Source organism: Heptranchias perlo, chromosome 11 (assembly GCF_035084215.1).
Source record: "Heptranchias perlo isolate sHepPer1 chromosome 11, sHepPer1.hap1, whole genome shotgun sequence".
Classification (NCBI taxonomy): Eukaryota; Metazoa; Chordata; class Chondrichthyes; order Hexanchiformes; family Hexanchidae; genus Heptranchias; species Heptranchias perlo.
In genome coordinates this window covers 9322110-9340241 of record NC_090335.1, presented here as the reverse complement: position 1 = coordinate 9340241, position 18132 = coordinate 9322110, and the positions used below count along the sequence as shown (strand labels likewise).

At 42.8% G+C, this 18132-nt stretch overlaps 1 protein-coding gene across 4 annotated transcripts in view; it reads right to left on the bottom strand.

The window, feature by feature from the left end:
* Window positions 1–280: 280 nt before the first annotated feature.
* akap11 (A kinase (PRKA) anchor protein 11) overlaps window positions 281–18132 on the bottom strand; it is a 102244-nt gene continuing 84392 nt past the window's right edge. For all 4 annotated transcript variants that reach the window (XM_067992512.1, XM_067992510.1, XM_067992514.1 and 1 more), the window contains 3 exons: window positions 17833–17879; window positions 10657–10817; window positions 281–3963 (listed from right to left, as the gene is read on the bottom strand). In XM_067992512.1, coding sequence (XP_067848613.1) covers window positions 3808–3963; window positions 10657–10817; window positions 17833–17879 — 364 coding nt within the window. In that variant the 3' untranslated portion in view covers window positions 281–3807. The remainder of the gene's footprint in view (window positions 3964–10656; window positions 10818–17832; window positions 17880–18132) is intronic.

The following is an 18132-nucleotide window of genomic DNA, read 5'->3' as shown; positions in this document are numbered from 1 at the left end:
AGCAGGTCACTAACCATCACTTTGTGCTGGTAGGCTGTGGTTTTTAGCTGGTTAAACTCCAGCACACTTGGATCTGGCAACCTGTACCCAAACTCTGGAGTTGGCCAAGTTGGGGGGGGTTATCCCTAGGGGGAAGAGAATATGCACTCTATATTGGACATGGATTCCTCAGTAGCTAAGTTTGCAGACTCTTCAACATGGGTTTCCCGGAGAGTGAGTCACCTGGTTGACCACAACAAAGAATTTACCCCTTTTCTACAAAAAGAACCACACTCTTAGACACAGTGGATGATCTACAGTTTATTTTTGGCCATCGTTGGAGAAATAAACTTAGGCATCAACATAGTGCAACTTGCAGCTTATAATCTGATTACAAATTGTACACTTGGATTAATAGCCAACACATAAAATTGCTATAAGTTAAATGAACTTCATTGCTCTATTTTTGGCATAATTCATATAAACGATTAGGGATTACAAATAGCAGACATCACGCACTTCATATTCACTCTAGCATGTGAATTATGATGGAATTAACACTGCACAGTAACAAAATAAGTACTATTAGAATTGAGTTCAATTTTAACGTTTCACATTCTGTCATCAAAATGGCATGACTAAATACTACTGGGTAAAGAGCAGAGACTGGGGACAAAGGAACACACACACAAAAATAAAGTGACTAAGTAACCAGGAACACACCTTCCACTCGGTTAGTCGAATGACTGTGCTAATATCACAGTGTTAAAGATGATGTGTTGATTTGAAAGCAGTTGGGGAAAACACAGTTGGCCAAGTGGTTGGGACCTTTTACGTTAGCGCTCCAGGAGTGGATATCGGGAGATCCCAATCCTTGGATTTGCTGACCACCAGAAGGTACGGTTGGAAAATCACAGTCTGGGGAATTCCCCGGTATGTAATGGGGCCGAATTGGGAAATCTCGGGCGGTGTCTTGTGAATTTTATCCAAGCAAAGTATTAAATTTAATCTGCAAAGAATGTTATTACTTCTGGTAAGAGTGCGATATTGAAGAAACATCTGGCAGGGTTGGCAGCTCACAGGGCTACATGCAAACAACCTATAGTGCGTTTACAGGAGTATAAGCACTGATAGGATCCACAATGGCGTTGAACGTACCAGCACATGGTGAAATCAAAGCAGCTGTGGATAATACTACCGACAATGTGGGGAGCTGATAAAATTATGCAACAAATTCAAACAGTGCAACATCCATTAAACTTGCTGGAAATATAACATTATAACAAAGCAGTGCTGGGTGGATTGAGAGAGCTTTGGTGGACAATCACAAATTACTGTCACAGCGTGATCAAGGATGGTTGTTTATGTACTTCAGATTGGCTGAAGTGTAGGAGAGTGTCTGTTAACATTTCCTCCGAAGGCAATGTTTTTGCAACTGACAGTCCCTTCTGTTTCAAGTTGGGTCTCACCGTGCAGTTGCTAAACAGTCCCTCAATCGCTATAAGGGGTCATGTCAATGTGTCTCTTCCGAATGTCTGATGCCTTCCATTCTAAACACAGATCACATGAGTGGGATTTTCAATTCAGCACATAACATGCAGACCATGATTTCACTGCTGTCTTGTACAGCATCAACAGAGTCCCTCGAAGAGATCAGCTAGTGGGAATTTAGTTCCTATTTAACACAACTGGTGATATGCAGTAGCAAATATTACCTCTCTCAAAGATCCACCTGCTCCATTTATAGGGCTTGATAGTTAAAACACCAGTTGTCAGATCTGTGGGCCCATATTAAAATAGCTTTCTGCTGTTTCTAAATATATGTTTGCTTTGTAACCTCCTGTTCACACATGATCACATACGATGCATTTAACGTATAGGCGACCTCTCTGGAACTGAATGCTGGTCACCATAGGGGTGATTTGGCCAGGCACACTGCATCGTAAGGGACTGAGATCACCAGCAAATCAAACGGATCGCAGCACAGGCCTGTAAAGGAACGTTCCAATATTCACTGTGCCCAAGTGATCCAGTGCAGACCCAAGAAAGTCTCCCCTATTTTTCTCATTGCAATAAAACCACCACCTGCTGCAATATTTGAATGTCCTGCACTAAAACATTTTAACTAGGAGGCCTGCGAAGTGGTCATCTGCAAACTATTTAAGTAAATGGCCATACAAAAGAACCTGGGAGGAAACACAGTATCAAGTTTGAAACACTAAAAGGGTGAATTTTTGCAAGACTCCGCTCTAGTAAATCGGGAGTGCGGTGAAATGGACATGTTGACAACCCTGCCTGAATCTCCCATCCGCACCCCCCGGGATCTTTCAGGACTGTTGTGCGCAGCTGACTGGTAAACAAAGAGCAATTCTGAGACTGCGGTTGTGGAAAGCCTGCTCGGGCCTCATCAGGTTGGTCAGTGGATTTCGATCAGCAGCTGGAACACCACATCAATAAATTAGCAGGAATGGCCACACTTGGGTAGATACTGGCTATATGCTTTTTGCCTCCATTTAACACGAGCTGCACTGTACAACATTAGCAAAACTAGTTTCCCCCCCCGTCGGCATAATCTTCATGGTTGTAAAGGAGAACAGGTTCCACTGTTAAAGCAGGAGGTAAGTGTAGGCCGGGCACCACTCGCAACATGAAGTGCTCCTCGCCAGCAAACGGATCGCAGCACAGGCCTGTAAAGGAACCCGCCTGACTTTCCGATATCCGCTGTGCCCGAGTGATCCAGATTTATTCCACATTTAGGAATATAATTTTCTCCCTCCTTTTCTTTAGCTGGCGGTTTATTCGGAGGTCAGGTTCCACAGACACTGGCAACCCTTCAACACCACACTCAAGTCATCATTCTGAGAGTGTTCCAGGCTATTCAACCTCGTGAGGGTATTATAATTTGGCCCAATTCAAGTCAATGTGTGTTTTTGTTGAAAAGCCTGACTTGTAGGAGATTTAAAATGTCATTTCTATAGCTTTCTGGAGAAGTGTCTCAGATTCACTTCACAGTGAGGGGAGCTATTAGGCCCAGTAAAGCCTCACAGTGATCGGGGCCATTAGGCCCAGCAAAGCCTCAGATTCACCTCACAGTGATCGGGGCCATTAGGCCCAGTAAAGCCTCAGATTCACCCTAGAGTGAGCTGTGTTCATAAGGTGCAGGACTCGGATGCCAAATGGAGAGTTTGAAAGTTCAATTTTGGCCAATTACTGCGATGCCCTCAGCCAAAGCCAATGTCTCAGTATCAATATCTGAAAGGATCTCAGCTGGCACCAGAACTTCTGGGACTACACAACAGTGCAATCCACATCACCATCAGTGGAATGGTTGTGTATGGGTCCAAAAAGGCAGGTCTTTTAGGAAGCTACAAGAACAACATTGAAAATCAAAATTGTTCTACCATGTAGGAGACTTAGAACTAAATTTTTCTGGAGGGATTACACTTTCCTTATCCTTTAACTCACTGAGCTCGTAGGCTATAGCTGGGAATTTCCTCAGAGGTGCTCCCACTCCCCCGCCGTAACTATGCGGGATTCCCGCCACACTTCCGGCAAAGTTACATCGGTGGAATGGGAGCAGCTTCGAGGAAATTCCCGGCCCAAGTGTTTAATTTGGATTTACGGTCTTGCCCTCACAACAAAATCCTTTCTACCTTTACAGTACAAGAGATTTTACTACCTGCTATGCCTTCTGTCGTAAAGAACATAGGCCTTCTGGTTCAGTTCCCTGTTAGGCAACCTGCACACTTAGCAATATTTGGCTAGTGCGTAGCTAAAACAACCCTCTACAAACTGACGCTTAGCGCTCTTTGTGTGTGGGAAAATGCTTTACGTATTCTCCAGCAGCCAGTCAAAGAGAGGTGCGCGAGTGCAGTGAGCTCCAGCAGGGTCTTGCGCCCTGGTGTCGCAGTATTTCAGCACTGCCCGCAGTATGTCACTGATCTTCCAGTCCCGCACTTGTGCTCTTCTCACCACTGCAAGAAACTAGAAAAATAACTGTGCATCAGCATAGATGAGTAAAGGGGCAGATTCAAATGAACACTTAAATGCAAAGAGCCATTGGAGAACGGAATGCTTTGCCACAATTGTTGCATTCAAACAAGTACTGGATAAGTAGATCGAATCGGGCCAGGACCTACTGCGTTAATGGTAGGGCGTTGGGGAGAGTTATAGAACAAAGAGATCTAGGAGTACAGGTTCATAGCTCCTTGAAAGTGGAGTCACAGGTGGATAGGGTGGTGAAGAAGGCATTCAGCATGCTTGGTTTCATTGGTCAGAACATTGAATACAGGAGTTGGGATGTCTTGTTGAAGTTGTACAAGACATTAGTAAGGCCACACTTGGAATACTGTATACAGTTCTGGTCACCCTATTATAGAAAGGATATTATTAAACTAGAAAGAGTGCAGAAAAGATTTACTAGGATGCTACCGGGACTTGATGGTTTGACTTATCGGGAGAGGTTGGATAGACTGAGACTTTTTTCCCTGGAGAGTAGGAGGTTTAGGGGTGATCTTATAGAAGTCTATAAAATAATGAGGGGCATAGATAAGGTAGATAGTCAAAATCTTTTCCCAAAGGTAGGGGAGTCTATAACGAGGGGGCATAGATTTAAGGTGAGAGGGGAGAGATACAAAAGGGTCCAGAGGGGCAATTGTTTCACTCAAAGGGTGGTGAGTGTCTGGAACGAGCTGCCAGAGGCAGTAGTAGAGGCGGGTACAATTTTGTCTTTTAAAAAGCATTTGGGTAAGATGGGTATAGAGGGATATGGGCCAAGTGCAGGCAATTGGGACTAGCTTAGTGGTATAAACTGGGCGACATGGACATGTTGGGCTGAAGGGCCTGTTTCCATGTTGTAAACTTCTATGATTCTATTCTATGAATTACTTAAAGAATATAAGGGGCCTGGAGAGAAAACCAGAAAGTAGAATGAAGTTAGGGTTGCCAATCCTCCAGGATTGTACTGGAGTCTCTAAGGAATTAAAGATTAATCTCCTATTCACCGCTGTGAGCAACTCAGGAGAAAAAAAATCATCGTGGCATTAAAATTGGTGTGTTTTTTCATTTTCTTTGAACACTTTCGTTTATAAGTTATAAAAATATTGAAGATGGGGAAAAAAGGCTGTTTGTCATCAATGGAGTGAACAGAATACCAAGAAAGGGGCTAGAGAATGTAAAAATAGGAAGGATGATGAGGAGTCAAAGGATGCTGGACTGAAAAAGGTCAAAGTTCAATGAGGTAAAAAGGGATCTGGCCCAAATTTACTGAGCAGAAAGTTAGTAAGTGGGTCAATGAATCAATAGCGGGAAATCTTCAAATTGGAAATGCTTAAAGTACAGTATAAATATATTCTTATAAAGCAAAAGCAGGATGCATTAAAGAATACAGTTCCATGGATAAATAAATTAAAACTAAACTGGAACTAAAAATGGAGGCATATGATAAATTTAAGGCTAACAATACTAAAGATAAAATGAGGAATATAGAAAGTATAGTAGGGAGGTGGAAAAAACAGTTAAAACTAGAGATGAGCAAGCACCTTGGGACGTTTCATTATGTTAAAGGCACTGTATAAATGCAAATTGCTGTTGTTGAGCAGTGGGAGATGTTCAAAGAAGTATTTGGTAGAACACGAGACCTGGTCATACCCCTAAAGGCCAAGAGCACAACCTGTTTAATTAAACAACCTTGATCAACAAAAGAGGTAAGAGATAGTATAAAACTAAAAGAGCTTATACAAATGCAAAGAATAGTGGAGATCCCACAGATTGGGAGTGATATTAAAAAAAATGGATACAAAAAGTAGTAAGAGCTGCATAAAGAGAATATGAGAAAAAAACTTGAGGGATATCAAGGATAACACTAAAAGTTTTTACAAGTAAATTAAGAGAAAGAGGGTGGCTAAGGGTAATGTGGGTCCCTTAAAGACAAAAGCAGGTAATATTGTAATTGAAAATAAGGAAATGGCAGACTTGCTAAATAATTACTTTGTATCGACCTTTGCAGTAGAGGAAGAGGATAAAGTACCAGAGATACGAGGAAAAGTAAAAATAAATCAAGGGGAGGAACTTACTAGATTTAATTTAAGTAAAAAAAAATGGTAATGGAGAAAATAATGAGACTGAAGGTTTACAAATCTCCAGGACCTGATGGTTTCTACCACAGGGTATTAAAAAAAGGTGAGGAAATTCCAGTTGCCTTAGTCATAATCTTCCAAAACTCTCTTGATTCAGCAATTATCCCCTTGAATTAGAAAATTGCCAATGTCACTCCATCATTTAAGAAGGGTGGGAGAGATAAACCAGGAAATTCTAAACCTATTAGACTGAGGTCTGTTATAGGGGAGTTGCTAGAATCTATCATTAAGGACAGAGTGAACGAACACTTGGGACAAATATGAACTGATCAGAAAGAGCCAGCCTGGATTTGTAATGGGTAAATCATGTCTAACTAACCCGGTAGATAAAGGAGTGTCTATGGATGTTATTTATAAGGACTTCCAGAAGGCATTCAATAACATTCCACACAAGAGTCTGTTAACAAAAATGAAAGCACATGGAATTGAAGGAAACCTTCTGACACAGGTAGGGAATCGGTTAGAAAGGGGGAAGAGAGTTGGCATAATGGATGTGTACTCCAATTGGCAGGATGTGATTAGTGATGACCCAGTGGATCTGTACTGGGGCCTCAGCTTTTCACTGTATTTATCAATGACTTACATTAAGAAAAAGAGAGAGCAGTATATCCAAGTTTGCTGATAACACTAAGTTAGGTGGTACAATAAATAATGTAGATGGGAGCAGAAAGTTGCAAAGGGACATTGATAGATTAAGTGAGTGGGCAAAACTGTGACAAATGGAGTTCAATGTGGGGAAGTGGGAGGTCATCTACTTTGGACCCAAGGAAGATAGATCAGAGCAGAGAGATTTAGGGGCCCATGTACAGAAATCACTAAAAACTAGTGGCTGGATACAAGGGGACTGGAATACAAAGGGGTGGACGTTATGTTAGTTATATAAAGCTCTTGTTAGACCGCATCTGGAGTACTGCTTTCAGTTCTGGGCACCACACCTCAGGAAGGATATATTGGCCTTGAAGAGGGTACAATGCAGATTCACCAGAATGATACCAGGGCTTAAAGTGTTAAATTATGAGGACAGGTTGCATAGACTAGGCTTGTATTCCCTTGAGTATAGAAGATTAAGAGGGGGATCAAATTGAGGTGTTTAAATGATTAAAGGATATGATAGAGTAGAGAAAGACACTATTTCCTCTAGTGTGGGAGTCCAGAACAAGGGGGTATAGCCTTAAAATTAGAGCTAGGCCATTCAGGGGTGATGTCAGGAAGCACTTCTTCACACAAAGGATAGTAAAAATCTGGAACTCTTCAACTTAAAATAGCCACAGAGCGAGGAAAGAGGGTAAGAAATTTCTTCACACAACAGATGATTGTTGGAGCATGGAATGCTTTGCGACAGGGAGTAGTTGAGGCAGAGTCCATTGTATCTTTTAAGGGAAAATTGGATAAAATATTTGAAGCACAGGAAAATACTGGGGTTATGAAGAGATGGCAGAGCTCTGAGATTAGTTCTGGATTACTCTAGGAAAGATTCAGCATGGATACAATGGCCTAAATGCCTCCTTCTGTGCTGTAAAGCTCTATGGTTTTACTTTCTAGAGACGAGGAAGATCAGATTTGATGGAAGTCTGTAAGATTTTCATGGGTATGGAGAATTTGGATCCAGGAAGGTTCTGTTGGGTACGGCATTAAACAACTCGGGGATACCATTTAAAGATAAGTGTCAAAAGATGATAGGAAATTTAGACAACTTTTATTTGAATAAGGTGCAGAATTGTGTAACAGTTTCCTAGTAGGGGTGGTGGAATAGAAAGCTATAAGCAGGGTATGAAAAAGGACTGGATGAATTAGGAATATAGGAACAGCAGTAGGCCATTCAGCCCCTCGAGCCTGTTCCGCCATTCAACTAGATCATGGATGAGCTGTACCTCAACCCTTTTTACACACCTTTGATCCATATATCTTGATACATTTACTTAAGAAAAGTCTATCGGTCTCAGTCTCGAAAATTTCAATTGTCCCAGCATCCACAGCCTTTTGGGGGAGCAAGTTCCAGATTTCCACTATCCTTTGTGTGAAGAATTGCTTCCTGATTTCACTTCTACAATGGCATAGCTCTAATTTTACGATTAAAGCTTCTTATTCAAGACTCCCCCCATCAAAGGATATAGTTTCTCTGTATTTACCCTATCAAATCCCTTAATCATTTTAAATACCTCGATTAGATCACCCTTCAACCTTCCAAACTCAAGGGAATACAAGCCAAGTTTACCCTGTCCTCATAATTTAACACTTTAAGCCCCGGTATCATTCTGGTGAATCCGCACTGCACCCCTTCCAGGACCAATATATCCTTCTTGAGGTTTGGTGCCCAAAACTGAATGCAGTACTCCAAATGGGGTCTGACCAAGTCTCCATACAACTAAAGAATCACTTCCTTACTTTTGAATTCTAAACCCCTTGAGTTAAAGGACAACATTCCATTAGCCTTTTTGGCTACTTTTTGTAACTGTGCACTAGCTTTTAATGATGTGGGGTTTTTTTCCATTCATGGGATGTGGGCGTCGCTGGCAAGGCCAGCATTTACTGCCCATCTCTAAATGTACATGTACACCTAAATCCCTTTGCTCCTAAACAGCTCCCAGTCTCTCACCGTAAGAAAATATTCCGATTTATCTTTCTCAGACTGAAAGTGGATGACCTCAAACTTGCCCACATTGAACTCCATCTGCCATAGTTTTGCCCACTCACTTAGTCTGTCCATGTCACTTTGTAATTTCCTCCTCTAACGCACACGACATACTGTGCCTCCTAACTTGGTGTCATCTGCAAACTTGGATAAATAACACTCTCTTCAGTCATCCAAGTTATTAATAAATACGGTGAAAAGCTGAGTTCTCAGTACAGATTCCTGGGGAACACCACTTGTCACATCCACACTCTCAGTCTTCTACCTCCCAACCAATTAAAAACCCACATCACAAGGTTACCTCTTATTCCATGCGCTCTCACTTTTGCAAATAATCTCTAGTACGGAACCTTATCAAATTCCTTCTGGAAGTTCATATAGTCAACATCCGTAGACACTCCCATATACACCATGCTAGTGGCCCCCTCAAAAAATGCAACTAATGAACTCAGACATGGCTTACCCTTCACATATCCATGTTAACTCTCTTGAATCAACTGATACCTGTCTAAGTTCCCCACAATTGATGTTGAACTGACAGGTCTGTAGTTACCTGGTTTCTCTCCCTCCTTTTTTAAATAATGGAGTGACATTTGTAATTTTCCTGAAACTAGAGCACTTTGGAAAATTATGACTAATGCATCCGCAATTTCCTCACCTATTTCTTTTAATACACTGGGTTGGAAACCATCAGGTCCTGGAGATATGTCTATCTTAAGACCCATTATTTTCTCCATTACCAAGTTTTTTATTATATTAAATCCACCAAGTTCCTCCACCTGTCTTATTTTTAGGTTCCCTTATCCCACTGGTATTTTTTCCTCTTCCTCCACTGTGAAAATGGATAAAAGTACTCATGTAACAAATCTGCCATTTTCTTATTGTCCATTATAGTCTCACCTGCATCCGTGTATATTCAGCTCACATTCCCCTTTACCACTCTCTCAATATATTTTCCTCTTAGTAAAGAGGATGTGGGGCTATTAATTCTGGAATCATGATAAGGAAACTGATGGAGGTTCGGCTAGATGGGCAAGTGATCTTTTGGCCAACACATTACCATGGTACTATGTAACTGGGTGGTAATCCGGTGACAGTCACAACTGAAGGGTCAGCCTTGGCTCACAGCTAGCACTTTTACCTCTGTCAGAAGGTTGAGGGTTCAAGTCCCACTCCAGAAATTTGAGCACATAATCTAGGCTGACACTTCAGTGCAGTACTGAGGGAGTGCTGCACTGATGAAGGTGCTTTCTTTCCAATGAGAGATTAAACCGAGGCCCCATCTGCCCTCTCAGGTGGACATAAAAGATGACATGGCACTATTCGAAGATAAGTAGGGAACTTGTCACCTGTGTCCTGGCCAACATTTAGTCCTCAACCAACATCTAAAACAAATTATCTGGTCATTGCTACTTGTGGGACCTTGCTGTGTACAAATCAGTTGTCATGTTTCTTACAACAGTGATTACACTTCACAAGTACTTAATTAGCTGTAAAGCACTTTGGGACATCCTGAAGTCATGAAAAGCGTTATATAAATGCAAGTCTGTCTTTCTTCTTTCTTAACTTGGCAATCTTCTCTTTTGACTTGCTTCTGAAACCGTTACAGAAATTGGCACATTCCTTTTCAAGGTTTAGGTTTTGTTCCTCGCATTTCACTTAAAGAAAGATCTGTAAACTAACTACATCTACGTTACAATCACCATCATAATCCATTGCTTCATTTCTGATGACGAATTTCAATTCTGGTCAAAAACGGCGTCCGGGGAAAAGCCGCCTCACAGCGACAAGATGAGAGTGGAAGGGAAACGTTGAGGCAAGAGATAAAAAGAAAATTAAAACAAGATTTAATTCTGTATAAAGCAATTCAACACCTTGTTAGCAAACAACCTTTCCACCCACACTTACATGCAACAGCTCATCGTCAAAAGATTCCTTGAAGTAGACCAAAGACATTTGAAACTGCGAGGCTGCTATCCATTGCAACACTGTTCTCAGCTGAGGATCAAGACTACTGGGTTCTAGGTCAACGTTCAGAATCAATAATGTTTCCTTCACACGCATCAGACCTACAAATGGGAAAAAAAAGTGCTTATAGAACAGATCTGTGTTGACGGTCGAGAGACTAACACTACTATAAAAAGAAAGTGCCCATTCCAATTATGAAAAAAAAATAGAAAATGCTGCAACCGCATAGCAGGTCAGTGAGTGCTATAAAGGGAAACAGTAGGGTAGAATGTTTCAGGTCTGTAACTCCTCATCACAACTACTTCATATTTCTAACATTTCCTGATTTTATTTTAGATTTCCAGCATTTGAAGTGGTTCTTTTCCTCCTAACAGTTATGAGAAGCAATGAAGGCCAGCAACAATCTGACAATTAACTCTTCCACTGCCAAAAACCGACATTAGAAACACTGGGGCTGAAAGTCTGCTTGGGAGGAGGGGGGAAAGAGGAGAAGCATCCTGGTGTAAGTGTTGTGATGCGCCAGCTGGTAACCTGCGGTGTTGACCCTACTAGAGTCTGTAGAGTCGGTTGGAGGTTGCCCCATGTGCATGGACCCTGCAGGTGCTCATAAGAGCATAAGAAATACGAGCAGGAGTAGGCCATCCGGCCCCTCGAGCCTGCTCCGCCATTCAACAAGATCATGGCTGATCTTCTACCTCAACGCCATTTTCCTGCACTGTCCCCTTATCCCTTGATGCCTTTAATATCTAAAAATTATGCCACGGGGATGCACCGTGGGCAGTCTGCGGAAAGAGTGTCCAACTGGGGGTTGCCAGGGTACCCCCGTCATTGGGAAGAAAGCAGCACTGCCCCCCAATGGCCCCTTTATAAGACAGTTGCTTCTGAATACTTTGAAAAAAAAAATTTTTTTCTCCCCAGCCTAGACCTCCAGGTGAGTCTCACTTCCACTGTTTGGTAATCTGGTACGTCTGGTTTCACCAGCTGCTGATGCTCCATCAGACCTGAGAGGCTGGAGATCTCCCAGTGCTGGGGGTTCTCGATGTCCTTATTTGTAGCAGGCCAATCGGAAACACCAGGGCAAAGTCGGGACCCAGCGAATCTGGGTCTCAACCTAATATGTGGCCGTCACACTCAACAGTGGAAGTGCGCTAGAAGGACTATAGATTTCTGGCCCCAGTGTACACTCCTTTAAGGGGTGTCTTGGTACATTTAGCAGCCTCAGTCACCCCAAAGTTTTGTACCTTTGGTGTTAAAGCAGCAGTACTTTAGCCTTTTTCATTGAGTTGTCTTACAGCGACTGCTGCAACATTTAAAAGACCAGTCTCGGTCCTTACGTGTGTCCCAAGATGTGACTATATTCATGTTCCTCAGGGCAGCATCCTAGGCCCAACTATCTTCAGTGCTACATCAATGACCATCCCTGTATCATAAGGTGTGAAGTGGGGCTGTTCGCTGGTGATTGCACAGTGTTCAGCTCCATTTGCAACCCCTCAGATAGTTGATGCCTGCGTGCAGCAAGACCTGGACAACATCCAAGCTTAGGCTAAGTGTTAAGTAATATTCTTGCCACACAAGTGCCAGGCAATGACCACCTCCAACAAAAGAGAGAGTTTAACTATCTCCCGTTGACACTTAACAGCATCACCATCACTGAATCCCCCACCATCAACATCCAGGGGTCACCACTGACCAGAAACTAAACTGGACCAGCCACATAAATACCATGGCTACTAAGGCAGGTCAGAAGCTGGGTACTCTGCGAGTGATTCACCTCCCGACTCCCCAAAGCCTCTCCACCACCTACAAGGCACAAGTCAGGAGTGTGATGGAATACTCTCCACTTGCCTGGATGAGTGCAGCTGCAACAATACTCAAGAAGCTCGACACCATCCAGGAAAAAACAATCCATTTGATCGGCACCCCATTCACTGGCTTAAACATCCACTCCCTCCACCATTGCCGTACTGAGTACAATCTACAGGATGCACTGCAGCAACTCTCCATGATTTCTTCGGCAGCACCTCCCAAACCTGCAACATCCACAACCTAGAAGGACAAAGGCGGCAGGCGCATGAGAACATCACCACCTAAACGTTCCTCTCCAACTCGCACCATCCCGACTTGGGAATATATCGCTGTTCCTTCATCGTCGCTGGGTCAGAATAAGGAACTCCCTTCCTAACAGCACTGTGGGAGAACCTTCACCACACGGACTGCAGCGATTCAAGGCGGTGGCTCATCACCACCTTCTCAAGGGCGACTATGGATGGACAATAAATGCCGGCCTTGCCAGCGATGCCCACATTCCGAGAATAAAAAGAGAAATGTGAATTGCCAGGTGAAGATATTCATCTGTAATTTGGAATTTTATTTCATTCTATACTGTCTTCACTGTGTTAAACAGATTCAAATTTTTACTGAACAAAATAAGTACACAATCTCCCCATATAGAGCTCCTCCTGTTGTCCCACTCAAGAATCTAAATGATAATTCATCCCTCTCTTTCAAATGGAACAGTGAGCAGCCACACAAAAGGGAGACAGACGTCTGGGTTCACAATCATCAATCAGAATCAGTGCCAATAGAGCTAAAGCTCTTTGGAGAGATGCAGCTCAGAAGAGGGAAAGGGAATGGACAGATCAGATATAACTACTGTACACAGAGGGGTGGGGAATGGACAGATCAGAAATAACTACTGAATAGAGGAGAGGTGAATGGACAGATCAGATAACTACTTCGCGCAGAGGGGTGGTGAATAGACAGATCAAATATACTTCGGCACAGAGGGGCAGTGAAAGGACAGGGGTGCAATGAATGGACAGATTAGATATAACTACTGAACAGAGGATTGCTGAATGGAGACATCAGCTTTAATTACTGCACAGTGTTCGAATGGACTTCCCAGAACATGGATTGGGTGGGGTGAGGAAGCAGGTCGTGGCCCCACGAACAAGATGAGTCTCATGAGGGCTGAGAGGCAGCTTTTTTGTTTCTTTTGTAAGTCAGCTCTGCACTAAGCCCAAAATTGCCTGATGGCCCAGTTGGTGGCTTCAGCAGCTCCTCCACTTGCCATTAAGGAACATCTGAAGGAACTCTTGCTACAGTTCTACAGGAATCCTAACAAACACAGCCAAGTCAGTGGGTGCAGTAAGATTCCTGGGCCACAGATCATGCAGCTATGCCTGCTGCAGTGAGGGGGTGTGCAGTTGGGACAAATCAGCCAGTGGAGTTGGTGGCACACAACGAACGTTTGCACTGAGCTCTACTGGATGACAATCTTATCCGTGACTCCAGTCTCTCGGACTCCTAGTGATAAATTTTCAGCTGCAATGCTGTCGGCAGGCACTGGGACGCACATTGGCAATTCAAGCACATACCTCGCACGATTTTATTAGATGGAAAACGATGTGCAGCACGTGCCCAAATTCTGGATACTGGGGCTCCAGTGGGCAAAATTTTGGGCCAGGTGCACTGAGAAGATGGAAATATACCTGTCTGTTGAGGGGATCAGGATTCGTTTCCTGGGCAGTAGCCTTAACGACGTGGTGAAACTATCTGGAAAAACGACCACTGAATCTGCAACTGGTCAATCGCAAAAGCTCGTGTCAATCAGTGCTGTAGGGTAAATGTTCCAAATTGATGCCACAGTGCAAACACCCATTGGTGTCAGAATCATATGCAATGGGAAGTTGGTGACAGGCTGGCAAAGGGCATTAGCAATTTTGTCCTGCTCCGGACCACTGGGGCACCAGTCAACACCATTTAGTAATCGGCGGGGGTGTCATGTGGGCCCCCCCCTAGAGCCAAACAATGCTGCACCATCACCCTTAATGCAGCAGCGAGTGGAATGTGGCTCAGAGCAGCTGACACAATGGTACAAAGTACTGTTGGTGAAGCACCATATACGAGTTCCTCACTCAGCTATTTTAACATGAGGCATTAAACTATTAATCTTAAATGAGTTAACAGCTCTGTTAAAAGAGCAGAGGAATTTGCCAGCAGTAATTTATACCCTAAAGTCTTATTCCCTGTTGGGCAGAATCAATGAGGCAAAGTCCATGTGTCAATTGTTACTGGCCAGTGGCTGGGATGAGCTGAGACCAGTGGAAGGCCTCTCCCTCGAAGATTGTGGGGTGATCTAATTGAGGTGTTTAAGATGATTAAAGGATTTGATAGGGTAGATAGAAAGAAACTATTTCCTCTGGTGCTGAAGTCCAGAACAAAGGGGGATAACCTTAAAATTAGAGCCAGGCCGTTCAGGGGTGATGTCAGGAAGCACTTCTTCACACAAAGGGTAGTGGAAATCTGGAACTCTCTCCCCCAAAAAGCTGTTGGTCAATGGAAAATTTCAAAACTGAGACTGGTAGATTTTTGCTAGGCAAGGGTATTAAGGGATATGGAACCAAGGCGGTTAGATGGAGCTAAAATACAGATCAGCCATGATCTAGTTGAATGGCGGATCAAGTTTGAGGGGCTGAATGGCCTACTCCTGTTCCTATGTTCCTCCCTAAGTTAATGCTTCTTTTTGGCATTTGCTGAAGATATTCCTGGTGGTGAGGTTGCAAGAGCCGTGGACAAATTTGACATTTACTGGTGTTGTGACCACGAAGGCCCAGCAGCGATACTGACAGTGTTTGAAACCTTGGCTGCAACTAGCGGCAAGTGTCTTAGTATTTGATGCCAGTCGAGGATATGTCGGTAAAACAAAGACACCAAGCAGTGGCCACCACTTCGAAGGGTGTCAAACAAGACAAGTCACGGCTGGATCAATAGTAAGTAGCAAAACTGCAACTACAAAGAGTCAGCCGGTGCGCTGTTGAATGACAATTGAGAATTAAAAATGTAACTGAATAAGCAATTGAATCGGTCACCGTTAAGGCTAATATTGAATGCCAAGGTGGAGGACACTAGTTCTGCGTACGGTGAGGTTCCATCTGACAGCATGCAGGAATATCTTTGAAGGGACAACGTCCCTCGCGCAGTTTCCCTAGATGGTGATTTAAGCCTAGTTGAACTGCAGCATTGTGTGAATAACGCCAAATCAGGAAGTACTAAGGAAAGACACGACTAATCGTTTCCATGATATGGAAATCCTTAGTTCCTTTTCAAATCATGATTTTGTATTGATAAATGGGGTATTTCAGGGTTATTCAATTTTCCTCTGGTTTGCAGCATGTATCTTGAAAATGAAAACAATTTGCAAGGCTATGGGGAAATAACGGGGGAGTGGGACTAATTGGATAGCTCTTTCAAAGAGCTGGCACAGGCACAGGATGGGCTGAATGGCCTCCTTCTGTGCTGTGTGATTCTATGGTAAATAAATTAGGTGTGGTTTATATAGAAGACCTGCCAATGTTGTTTATTTAATCTGTGCCTTATATCTTGATGAGTGGGCGCCTCAAGATCAGCACACACATCTCAGCCATTTAAGATCATACATAGAATGTACAGCGCAGAAACAGGCCATTCGGCCCAACTGGTCTATGCCGGTGCTTATGCTCCACATGAGCTTCCTCCCCCCCCTACTTCATCTCACCCTATCAGCATATCCTTCTATTCCTTTCTCCCTGATGTGTTTATCTAGCTTCCCCTTAAATGCATCTATGCTATTTACCTCAACCATTCCTTGTGGTAGTGAGTTCCACTCTCTTACCACTCTCTGGGGAAAGAAGTTTCTCCTGAATTCCCTATTGGTTTTATTAATGACTACCTTATATTTATGGCCCCTAGTTCTGGTCTCCCCCGCAAATGGAAACATCTTCTCTCCGTCTACCCTATCAAACCCTTCCATAATCTTGAAGACCACTATCAGGTCACCCCTGAGTCTTCTCTTTTCTAGAGGAAAGAGCCCCAGCCTGCTCAATCTTTCCTGATAGGTATTAATCTCTCAGTTCTGGTATCATCCTAGTAAATCATTTTTGCACCTTCTCCAGTGCCTCTATATCCTTTTCATAATATGGAGATCTGGACTGTTCACAGTACTCCAAGTGTGGTCTAACCAAGATTCTATACAAGTTTAACATAACTTCTCTGCTTTTCAATTGTATCCCACTAGAAATGAACCCTAGAGCTTGATTTTCTTTTTTTTTTTAAAAATGGCCTTATTAACCTGTGTCGCTACTTTTAGTGATTTGTTTATCTGTACCCCCAGATCCCTCTGCTCCTCTACCCCATTTAGTCTTTTATTATCCAAGTAGTATGTGGCTCCCTTATTCTCCCTACCAAAATGTACCAACTCACACTTATCTATATTGAAATTCATTTGCCAATTACATGCCCATTCTGCAAGTTTATTAATGTCTTCCTGTAATTTGTCGCAGTCCTCCTCGGTATTAACTATATCCCCCAATTTGGTGTTGTCTGCAAATTCTTAAATTGTACTTCCGATTCCCGAGGGCAAATCGTTTATGTAAATGGTGAACAACAGTGGTCCTAGCACCTATCCTTGTGGAACACCACTTCCCACATTTTAACCTCTGCTCTGTTTTCTGTTTTGTAGCTGGCTTGCTATCCATTCTACTGGAGTCCACTGACTCCACGTGCTCTGACCTTAGTCATGAGTCTACAATGCAGTGCATTATCGAAGGCCTTTTGAAAATCCAAATATATTACATCTACTGCATTACCCTTATCTACTCTTTCTGCTACTTCTTCAAAGAATTCAATAAGAATTCAAGCATGACCTTCCCTTTTGAAATCTGTGCTGACTATTCTTTATTATATTTTCAGTTTCTGGATGTTTTTCGATTACATCTTTGAGTATGGATTCCATTATCTTTCCTACCACCGACGTTAAGTTAATTGGTTAATAGTTCCCTGGAATGGTTCTAAATCCCCTTTTAAATATAGGAATAACATTTGCTCTCCGTCAGTCCTCCCGCACTATTCCCTTTTCTGATGAATTTTTACATTCATGTAATAAGTGCCTCTGCTATCTCTTCCCTAACTCCTTTAATATGCGTGGATGCAATCCATCTGGACCAGGGGTCTTATCCCTTCTACGTTTGTTTAGTTTTTCAGCTATCTGCCCCCTTTCTATCTTAAATGTTTTTGTATCTTTTTTGATACTTGACTGGCAGTTAAGTTTTGTGACAAAAATGTAACTTCATACTGTACCTTCAGAATCTTCTTGCACCTCCTCCTCCTTGTCTTCACTATTATCACTACAATCATGGAAAAGAAATTGCCCATTTAGTACTCACTCATTTAGTGCAAAGGACTTAGCAGTGCTCAGATTTAGAATATGAAAACAAAAAGTGAACACAGTGGACAGGACAGTCACATGCATTTACAACTAGCAAACAATTAGAATCTGAATACTTCTCATGCCATAACATAGTTAATAGCTTCTAATGTCTGCTCTACAACAGGTCTTCAGCGAGTAAAAGCAGTGGTACAGAAAGTGGCGAGAAAATA